The sequence below is a fragment of the Hylaeus volcanicus genome, chromosome 6 (genome assembly GCF_026283585.1).
Source record: "Hylaeus volcanicus isolate JK05 chromosome 6, UHH_iyHylVolc1.0_haploid, whole genome shotgun sequence".
NCBI lineage: Eukaryota > Metazoa > Arthropoda > Insecta > Hymenoptera > Colletidae > Hylaeus > Hylaeus volcanicus.
This window is the reverse complement of record NC_071981.1, coordinates 7486857-7498358: the sequence shown is the minus strand read 5'-3', so window position 1 is coordinate 7498358 and position 11502 is coordinate 7486857. Positions and strand designations below refer to the sequence as shown.

General features: G+C 35.4%; 1 protein-coding gene across 7 annotated transcripts in view; it reads left to right on the top strand.

Moving 5' to 3' along the window:
- Positions 1–1984: 1984 nt before the first annotated feature.
- LOC128878247 (S phase cyclin A-associated protein in the endoplasmic reticulum) overlaps positions 1985–11502 on the top strand; it is a 59048-nt gene continuing 49530 nt past the window's right edge. For 5 of the 7 annotated variants that reach the window (XR_008457365.1, XR_008457364.1, XM_054126297.1 and 2 more), the window contains exons 1-10: positions 1985–2435; positions 2642–2865; positions 2964–4342; positions 4731–5476; positions 5546–6026; positions 6105–6287; positions 6367–6618; positions 6710–7150; positions 7343–7452; positions 8815–8938. Coding sequence is in view for 5 of the 7 variants with exons in the window: in XM_054126297.1 (XP_053982272.1) it covers positions 2655–2865; positions 2964–4342; positions 4731–5476; positions 5546–6026; positions 6105–6287; positions 6367–6618; positions 6710–7150; positions 7343–7452; positions 8815–8938 (3927 nt within the window). In the remaining 2 variants the exon portion in view is untranslated. Of the gene's footprint in view, positions 2436–2641; positions 2866–2963; positions 4343–4730; positions 6027–6104; positions 6288–6366; positions 6619–6709; positions 7151–7342; positions 7453–8814; positions 8939–11502 lie in introns of all 7 variants that reach the window. The other 2 variants (XM_054126296.1, XM_054126295.1) reach the window with 2 other exon arrangements.

Here is an 11502-nt window from a genome sequence, read left to right as displayed (position 1 = left end):
TTAAATAGCTTAAATTAATTCCTCTTAAATCAATCGTCAATTAAATATCATCAATTAAATTCGCTCATATCAATCGTCAAGTAAACGACTTTCGATTAACTCTGCTTAATTCAATTTTAATTAAATAATTTTTAATATCATTGTTTGTAATTAATTGTCAATTAAAGAAGAAAGTTAATGGAAAAAGTAATTAATTACTCGTAATCCTGATTTGAAATAAGCTATACTTGTAATTCATGTGTTACGACAATGATTTGTATCGTTCTATAACGGATAGATACACGAACGTCTAGCGGTCGAGCGGTGCTTCCCCGAATTTCGACGTGCTCTTTATTGGCGGATGTTCCACTGTTGCCAACTTTTGTTTTCATCCATAATTATATAATAAAGTCTCAAAACAATACTAAAATAGTGTTAATTGAGCAGTTAATCAATTGAAATAGGTGGTTCGTGCTTAGTTTTGTGTTGAATGTTGTTTATGGTGTACATGGCAAAATTCTAGAATGTTTACCGATGACCAGAATCCAAAAAATTTCAAGTTGCAACTCTTTTTTTTAAGTTATCGATCTTTTTTTATTGATTATATTTTTACACATAACGGCACTCATTTATATTCAACTAAATTTTAAATACTATATCTTTATTTGTGAGAAACTGTAATAAATACATAAATAAAACATTTTAGGGGGGAGAAGTAAAATTTCTCTACTGGTTGGCAGTCGTGGGGTTCCCCTGGGAGTTTCTGTGAGTGTCGTGGACTGCGCACTGGCTATAAATACAGACTCGAGACTGCGATTTGACACAATCGTTTTGAACAAGCACGAGAGAGTATCTGCTGCAAGTACTTTAACGTGTGAAACAGTAAGAAAACAAAGGTAACTATAAAACACTTATATTTTGCACTTTTGTATGATATGAGACTTGTACAGTTTTATTCATTCATTTGTGTATCTATCTGTTTTAAAAATATCGACTATTTCCCCATTAGTTAATTATTCATGTATTCTTTTTAATTTCAATTTGATAATGGATAGTCTTCCTGTCATTTTTGTACTTTTGTTACCATTCGTTTTACGTTCGGTATTTTCATGTAAAAAAGTATCAGAAATAGTCTAAAAAAAAAAAGTAGAATTGAATGAATTTGTTATATTCTTATTGTTGCAAGGAATATACCTGCGATTGCACTTTACTTAGATACATTAAATGCTACATAATTCACATCGAAATTGGCAAACTAAGTATTTGCAAATATCCATATATTTAAAAAACTATTTTTAATAATTATTCATATTAAATAATTATATATTATTTAATAATAATTATTATTATTAATAATTATTCAAGTATATTTAACAATTTACTTTCTTTTAATAGATGGACCGGAACAACGACAATAGAGCAAATCAATGTAATCCGAATTACCCTCGAGCTGGACCTGGAAGAAATGCGGGGTACCATGGTGCAGGGACGAAAGCAGATCTGGACAACCATAGCAACCAATTGAACCCGAATAACCCAATTTATAGAAAATAATACTCTATAAAATCAGTTACAATGTATATGAAATCAGAGATGGATTTCTACCAAAATATACTTAAATAAAATGTATCTTTAATTTGATCAAATTATTAATTTTGTGTTGAAACTTTCACATTTCCTTCTATTTCCTTCTGAACAAAATATAACATTTAATTTGACATATGAAAACGTGATTAGTTTTTAAAATGTACTATTTCCATAATAAAAATTGTGTCGAGACGTATTTCAATTAAAAATACATACTAGCCTTTCATATAGATCGGAAAGTAAAAATTGCACACTTGCTTCCGAAGAAAACTATTTTTTTACTAATAAAACACGATTATTAAAATAGAATTAAAATGTTAAATTATTGAAGCAGGAATTCAATTAAACATCGATTTTAATTTATGTTTCTCGCTTCATGAATCCTCGAATGATTGTAATTTTGAATGCAGTATCAGTGCGGGCCAACAAACTACCGCGAAACTTAGAATCTATTTGTCATAAAATGTCTTGTATTACAATTGAAATGGCAGATCGAAATTCTCGTTATTTAAAAACTATTTGTAGTCAACCATTCTTTGATAATTTGTAATTAGTGTTACGACAAAGGTAAAACTGTTCGTTAATTGCATAACAACCATTATAATTCGGAATTTGTGAAATAACATAAATAGAGACTGTGTAAACACAAATTTGTTCGTGAGTTATAGTGTCAATTATTAAAATTGTTAGTATCGATAGTATCCAATATTATTTGCTTGTTTGCTTGCTCAAAGAAATAATTTAAATAATAATTATTTCCGACTAATGGGATATTTAATAGTAAAGTGACAGTGATATAACCTCGAATATGTAAGCAAACATTAGATTTTCAATGTACTGCAATGGAATTAAAGCGTTAGAATTGTAGTGTAAGTGTTTTCTCTAACTTTTGCTTTCTTATGAAAAACTTTTGGAACTTTTATAATATTGCTTATAAAAAAAAAACAATGACTCATTAATGTTTCGTCTCATGTTTTATATAGTATATTCTTTTATATACATCTATTATTTAAAAATTGCATTTATCTTTTAAGTATACTAAGGAAAATAATGATCGAAGTGTTGTTTTTTACAGACATTTATTAAAAATGGCTGATGTAAGATTACTTATACAAGAAGAAGGCCGTGCAGCTAGAAATTTGATAGCTTTCAATGTACCAGTCGGGACAGTTAACACTGAGAAAGTTACTAAAAAACCACCTAGTGTACCAAGAATGTCACAATCGAGTACAACTAAAAGATCTATGAAACCAACAACAAGAGTGAGATCGGCGTCTACTGGTCGAGATAAAAAATCTGGTAAGCGAAAGTTACAAGATTGTGACGACATGAATGTACACTTTTGTCACATTTTAATGAACAGGTGTGAATGTATGCAATTTTTTTCTTTGGTTTAGAATTACAGGCAAGATATTGGGCCTTTTTATTTGGGAATTTGCAAAGAGCAGTGGATGGGATTTATCAAACTTGCGAAGAAGATGAAAATATTTCAGAATGCAAAGAAGTAATACTGGTTTTAGAGAATTATACAAGGGATTTTCATAATTTGATTGAATGGTTTAAAGTCAAATGGGCTTACGAAAGTTCGTCACCACCCTTGAGACGTACTCCGTTAGCTTGGGAAGTAAGGAAAACTTCTCCTTGTCGCATATGGAATTCAACAATGATTCCGAAATGTACTAGTCCTTTGCAAAGGATGAGTCCTACAGAATTTATTTGTAGAAGTCCTGTTGATCAAACTATTTCAGAAAATAAGCCTATTACTACGGATAGTAAAATAAATAACGTGAAAGGCGAATCTGTACACAAATTGGTGAAAGATAATAAAAGTACTGTTACAAAAAGTAACTTGACAAACGTAAGCGAAAAGTGTAAAAATCCAGTAGATAAAGGTATAAGCTCATCATCGATTAAAGACAAGTTATCATCGATGAAAGTCAATAAAGCTTTGGTAAAACATACAGTTTCTGGGAAAACAAGTGGTACCATTATAACAGATCAGAAAGCAAACGAAGCTACGTTTCGTGATGTAAAAAGTAAGCTGGATACTAAAAATGTTTCTAAATTAGTTAAAAATGGATTGCATAATAGTACCAATAAAATAGCAGATTCTAATCTAATAATAGAAAAAAATGAACAGATACTCTCTAATGATAAAAGTATGCAATTAATTACCTTTTCATCAACTGAAAAAGAACTTTCTAATACGACTACTATGGATAATAAATTAAATGCTCAGAATAATTTCCAAGTGAAACCATTGGGTCCTAAAAACGATTTAGGATTAGGGAAAAATGAAATTAATGCTAAAGTGAAGAAACAAGGTACTGGAAAAGATATTAAAGCCATTGGCATAGAAAATGTAACGACTGAAAGCAAATTAGTAGAACCCAATAGTATAGCAAAAGAAAACAGCAGTATCATTGTAATGAACAAGAGCATACAAAGTATCGCAAAAGTTTCAAATAAAGTAAATCAAAAATTAAAAACCCATTCAGGTGTGAGCGATTGCGCGAATAATAAAATTGTGGCAAAAACTGTATCTGACACGTCATCTAATAATTTAGGTAAAGGATTAGTTAATACAAATAAACCAGCATATGCAACAATATCCCAAATGAAGGTTGCTAGAACAAAACAAGCAAGTCTCCCTGAAACTCCCAAATTTATTCGAAGTAAAACAACATTATGCGATAGGAATGTATCAACTTCTAATAAAATAAGACCTGGAACATCAGTAATAGTTAGGCAACGCTTTCAACCATTTGACAATAAGGTATTTCCTTTAACATTTTACTTCATTAACAATGTTGGTTTTTAATTTTTAACTAAAGCACTTGTTTTATTTAAAATAAAAAGAAATAATAAAGACAGTTTTATGTTCGAAACGATCCATAAAGGTGAATTTTATGTTTAAAAATATTGCAATTTCTTTTTCTGGCACATCTAATCATTACATATCATTGTGTGTTCTAACTTATGGGCTTGTTTCGTATTGACTTCAATTTTAGCGGATTTTTTTTAACTATTTCCTATTTTCTTTGAATTATATTGATCGATTTTAAATCGGGGGATAGTTGTGTTATTTATTAGAGCATATGTGTACTGCATGTGTAAGCTTTATTTAAGAATTTGATAGATAATTTACAGTATTCGTTGATTAGATTTCAGAACAGAGTTCTTTAAAGAAAGATCAGAATAAAGATATAAATGGTTCGGTAGAAGTGTTAACGAAACAAACGGTTACTGTAAAAATGAAAGAAGAAAACGATGGTTGGCAAACAGTTCGCAGTCGTTGCCGAAGAGGCAGTACTCATAATTTAAATATATCTACAAGATTTCATAAACCGAGTACTGCCACTTCGTTACCAGCCTTGTCCATCGAATGTCCTTCAGAAAAAAATAAAAAGAAATGTTTGACACCCGATGGAAATAGCAAACAGAAAAAAAAGTGCATTGTAGAAAAGGAAGGAAAGAACATATGTAACGAAGTAGAGAAAGTGAAAGGGGAATCAGTAGCAAGTCTTACACTTAAAGATAAGGTGGAAGAAGTTTTCAAGAACACGATTAATTTGAATGAAATAAATTCCACGTCAATGATCGCAGCGATATTTAAGAGTGACGCAGAATTACTTGAGAAACGTATACAACAATTTATGGCCGCTCAAGCGGAAAGGGAGAGAATAATTTTGGAAGAGGAAAGAAAGACAGAAGAAGCTGATTCTCAGCGGTCACAGCAATTATCGGATGAAGAGGCTTCTTTGCATAGACAAATTTTAGAATTAGAATGCACGGAAACCGATGTTGATACAGAAACTGATGAAACGGACGGCGAGATGGTTCTTGAAATAGAAGACGAGCAAGAGGCATCACCTAATACAGTGTCTGACGATATTAGTTTAGAAAATAGGTGTGTATCATATTCATTGCATTTATACTTTATTTTGCTGCATAACGAATGTAATGTGAATTTTTATAGATATGATAACGTGTTAGATGGAATGTCTTGGGCGGAGTGTGTGGATACCCTTGCTCAATTACATGCATTAGTGGCTCGCCACCCTGGTAGAGCTTTAGAATTGCATCAGAAGCTCTCGTCACCGTCGCGTAAAAGATCGTTACCTGAGACTTTACGACGATATCAAACGAAACAAGCTTGCGCGCAACATAAACGCCAAAAGCTCTTGATGGAGAAATCGCAAAGATTGCGAGAATTGTTGAATAAAGTGAAAGATGTTAAAAGTGCAAAGAATCAGTTGATAGAGGACAAGCGTATCAGAATGGAGATGAAATTAAAAAGAGCGGAAGAAAATAGAACGCAGCATTTGTTAGAAGTAGTAAGAAAAGCACACGACGAGGACTCCAAACTGAAAGAAATTGCATTTATCAACGAGCTTGAAGCGCAGAACAAGAGGCATGATTTTATAGCGTTATGTCAAGAACAAGAAGAAAGATTACAAGTATGTTACGCAAATCTATCTGAATGCAATCGTTAAATAAAAGAAGATAAATGATTGAAATAATAATGAAATTTCTAGGGAATTCATGAAGAACGCCAACGTCGACAAGAAGAAAAAGCAGCTAAAGAAGCAGCAGCTGAGGAGCGCAGACGAGCTTTAGAAGCGGAAAGACAGCTACGCATTCAGAAAATGAAACAAGCTCGTCGCGAACGCGAAGAAAGAGTGGGCAAAATGCAGCTAGAAAGAGAAAAAGAACGACAGGTAATTATGTTGAACTAATGACAACTTAAAATTAGATTTTTACGCAAATCGAATGTGTATTGTATATTTGCAATCGTAGGAACTCGCGCGAGAAAAAGCCAGAGATCGAGAAGAACGTTTGTCGGCATTGCACGCAGCTCAGTTAGCAAATCAAGAAGAATTACAGAAGAAGATAGCTCAAAAGCAGCAAGAATCGGCTAGGAGACATGTTGAGAATATTGAGCACATCCGACAAAGAGCAGTCGAATCTTCGATTTTGAGGTCAGAGGAAGTGCCACCTACCCTGAAATCGTACCCTACCCAAAAACAGTGCTCTTTATGCGGAACAGTCGTAAGTTTTCATCCGTTACGCTTAATTATACTTAATGTTCTCGTTAATCATTGATTTATATCGATACTCATGGTCTTTGTATCGTTTGTAGATACCCAATGAAGTTTATTTATTAAGCCATTTAAAAGGGAAGACGCATCTCGAAGCAGTGCGGAGTACACACGATGGTCGGGAACCATCTCGAGACGAGTTACAGCGCTTCAATATATCGCAAATTCGCGATTTGCCGCCTTCAGTGATCGAAAATAACAATTCGAATGATGTCAAGGCTGCGAAAGAGAAGCAGAAAGCTTTGAAACGTCGGTGCAGGAAAATGAAGCAGCGAATGATTTTACGCGGTAAAGAATGGGAAGATGATCACAAAGTTGACGTAAACCAATCCACCGAGTCGACAAACAAAGCAAAGTTTCGACGGAATTTAAAAGAACTGGATCGGTTGTACTGTAACCACTCGAAAACTGCGTGGTCAAGCGTCGCCATTGCTGCATTGGAACGCTGTCTAGGTGAAATAACACGAGCTTTCTCAAAATCGGTAAGATGCGCATTGCTATTCTTATTATTTGCCAAGTGAAAAATGATAATACCTTGTTGATATTTTCACGCTTTCTCAATACGTACTCAAATGTATTGGTACATGTTGAAGAAGTAAAATTAATCTCTAGTGAACAAAGAACGAAGTGATTTACATGTTTAAAAACCGTTTATCTTCATTACAATGTTTCAGTGTCCATTGGATCAAAACGCGTTTCGACTTTTGAATGGATTCGATGTTTTAACGAATCTCCTACATCTGGGCCTGCAAATGCAAAACGCGTCCCATAATCTTCCAAACAAGTAAGTTTATATTGTATATTTTCGCGATTTTGTATGTTTTGGGCTCCATTCATGGAGTACTTGATGTCGAATCAGATTCACCGCTCCGTCTCGAGATATACGTACCTACTTACGCATTTTTGTTACTGTCCGCGCGGCTCACATCAAAAGTCTACCGAAGAAGGTCAAAGAGAAACATAAGAGCGACGAGAACGAGTGACAATTGGAATGCATTGGCGTAACAATGAAATATTACAGCGATCGAACAACTACTGACCGACCACGTTAAGTTGCCGAGTGTCTACAAACTAGAGGAGCTGCTAGCTCCACCCAATACATAGTAGTAATGATGTCACAAAATCACGGACATAGAACTTTGCCTCACTTTTATCGTCACGAGCATCTTCTTTGTTACTTGCAATTAATTTCTTCTCGAATATCTTCTTTCTCATATTCTTTTGGTTACTTCCAACTTTTCTCTTCGCCTATTTGTCTTCACGAGCATCTTCTTTGTTACTTTCAATTGATTTCTTCTTCAATATCTTTTTTCTCAGTCTGTCTTTTATACTTCCAACTTTTCCCTTCACTTCTTTGCTTTTATGAGCATCTTCTTTGTTACTTGCAATTAATTTCTTCTCGAATATCTTCTTTCTCATGCTCTCTACTTGACTGGCAACTCTTCAACTTCACCTCACTTTTGTCTTCAAGACCATCTTTTTCCTTACTTCCACTTCTTCCTCGCAAACTTCATCGTCGCTTCTTTTTACGAACAGATGATTCCTCGCCAGATAAACTGAATTTTTCATAAATATTACCTTTTCTATCATCCATCCACTTCCAATTTTTTCTTCTCGAATATCGTCTACTTCCTCAGTCACTCTTTTATACTTTCAACACTTCTCTTCACAGTGAAATATTACAGCTATAGCACAACTATTTAAGTTTCCTATGTCCGTGATTTTGTGACATCATTACTACTATGTATTGGGTGGAGCTAGCAGCCCCTCTGGTTTGTAGACACTCTGCAACTTAACGTGGTCAGTCAGTAGTTGTTCGATCGCTGTAATATTTCATTGTTACGCCAATGCATTCCAACTGTCTCTTATGTTTCTCTTTGACTTCCTCTGTCGCGTGGTAGATTTTTTACACGAGCCAATAAAAAAAAATGTCAGTCTGTACTTAATTTTCCCATGTCCGTGATTTTGTGACGCCTCACTACTGTGTACTGGGTAGAGCGAGCAGCCTAGTGGTCGGTCTGTACTATCCTGGTTTTATCATTGTCATGATCCGTCTAACACATCATAAAATTCGCAATTAAAATCCATTTAATGTTGATGTCCTAATCCCACAATTTCAATCGGATTTCTTTTTTGTATGCTTCAGAAGCATCGTTTCGGTGTGCCGAGTGTACAAGTTTAGCGTCAGCGAAAATAGCAGTAACATCGAAGCAGTTTTATCGAGTAACAAAATTCTGGTCATCCTGGATCTTCTACTTCAACACTTGGAGGTATGTCAATCATATATTCGTAACAGTTATTGTTCGCTCTGTTTGTTAGATAAACTGACATACTATTAGTACAAACTACTTTACTGAATGTAGTTCATGATTTTTAATTACAACTCGTAAAAAGAATTATGAAGGAGAGATTCAGAAGACTGCTATTCTGCTAATAATTTTAGGCGATAGATGTGTTTTCGGGATTCTCTCTGTAAATATTACTACTGACTAGTTAACAGCACTCGAACATTTTAAGAGGTGTCGGCGCCTCTTTCCATCTGGTTATATCCCACTTTTTTTGTTAAGCTGCCACTTACTCCGGTGCCGGAAAGTGGGTTATTCGTATATCATCTTATGACCTTAACGTTTCTTCGTCGAGAAGTGATTGTTTCGTTTTCCTGAAAGCTTCTCGCACTTCCAGATACACAATTAAAAATATTATTACTGGCTGTAAGCGGATGTAGTTCAGCAAGGGCGGATCCAACTTAGCAAGGTGACGAGATACGTGAAACTATTTTTTTAAACCCTTTCTTTTGCACGATTTGGAATTCATTAATAATTTATCCATCTCTGTATTGGAAAAAGCAATATAACCCGTAAAAATTTCTATGTTAAAATGTTGAAGTTAAGATGTTGTCTCCAAGCTGTTAAAGATTAGATGACAATCAACAATTTTTATTTTTGAAAGCACGAAAGCAAATATTGGAATAGATATAGGCATAAATAATTAATTGTTTTTGGTTCGTTGCGAACACACTGTACGCCTCTGGAAATATTATACACGCGATCGTTGATTCGCGTGAGCGCCAGTAAACCGAGAATTCACGCAGAAGCGATAGGCGAGCGGATTCTTTTTCTCTCTGGTCGTTTTTGGAGCTCATTTCGAGGTTGGTAAATAAACGAAGGCAAAGACCGTCGTGCCTGTCCTGTCCGACTTGTCAAAATAAGGATTAAGAGTCTTAGGGCTGGCTTCAGCTTGCGTCTCCTGCTTCGTAGCCGTCTCTGTTCGAGTATTTAACTCTTTCTTCGAACACGAGTCGGTAAGCTGGATCCTGGAATCCATCGAAGAATTTCAGCTGCAAATACTTCATACGTCGCGCATCGGCGTTTCCGATCTCTTCGTATTTTTCAATTATCGATAAATTTAAATTCAATTCGAACGTCTCGAAAAGCGGGGAATATTTATAAACAAAGTTTTCTAAAAATAGGAAGACAGATATCGCTTCTTTTTACGAGCGTTGTTCATTTTGTTACGTTCACAGCTCTTCCCCAACACCTACTCACGAGCATAGGTTTATTTGTTACTTTCAGTTGATTTTGTCTTAAATATCATCTTTCTTATGCTCTCCTTTTTACTTCCAACTTTTCTCTTCACCTGTTTGCCTCACTTTTATCTTCGCGAGTATCTCATTTGTTACTTTCAATTGATTTCTTCTTCAATATCTTCTTTCTTATGCTCTCTTTTTTATTATCGACTTTTTTCTTCAGCTCGTTGCTTCACTTTTATCTTCATGAACATCTTCTTGGTTACTTCCAATTGATTTCTTTTTGAATATTTTCTTTGTCATTCTCTCCTTTTTACTTTCAACTTTTCTCTTCACCTCTTCGCATCACTTTTGCCTTCTCTTCACACCTTCTCCGTCACTTTCAACTTTTTCTTCCACGTACACCTGTTCTCCCTCTCCTTCTGCCCACCGAGAACATCCACGCGAGTTTTTCCCGTCCTCGCGTGCAACGATTTTCGGAAATGTGGCTTCGAGAACACGCTCGAAGTCTATCGTTTCGTTCGATGATACGTCGTAATCGGTCGTTGAATTCGCCAGCGTGATTTCAGGATCAATTTTTCATGCTTCATAGATACGGCACTGGCGCGTTCCTTCTCCCGGTCCTCCCCCGGGAATCCCCCTCCACAAATGCATTAGCGGCGAGAGAGCTTTTAGTGACGTCACCCACGCGCACATACACGCACGCAGAAGGTGCACACGTACACAGACGGGGAATCGGGTTATACGGTGAAAGGAGCGCGTGTTCCATGCAGAATGTGCGTGGGTACTTCTGTCGCCGCTTCCATCAAGCTCCGTTTCGAGGACCAAGTCTAATCTTTTGTCTCGTCCTCCTATCGGCGCTTTCTCGACGACCTCTCCGCAGGTTCCAGAATTCGGTTGTTCCTCATATTTTATCGGCACTGCTAGATTCCTTCACCTGGAGGGGTTCCACGGCTGCCACTAGCGCTAATAAAAATTGTTTCGAATAAGGGGCACATCGATACATGCTAACCGTTCGTTCGCCTAATCGGCAAACTCTTTCGGGGTTAGATGGATTAACGCTAAACTTACCGACGTTCATTTGTAATTATCGTATTTGTTCTATCGTGTTGGAACAAACGGTTGGTCTTAGAGATACTTTTTTTAATTAAATCTAAAAATATTTTACGTGGAAGTAGAATGAGTAATGTATGATACAATTGTATACATATAATTCATGTAAGCATGTAAGTGCTATAGTCGGTCCCATAAATATTCGCAGCATCTATTCTGTGTCTATTACAAGAATTCTTCTCAATTAAATGATAG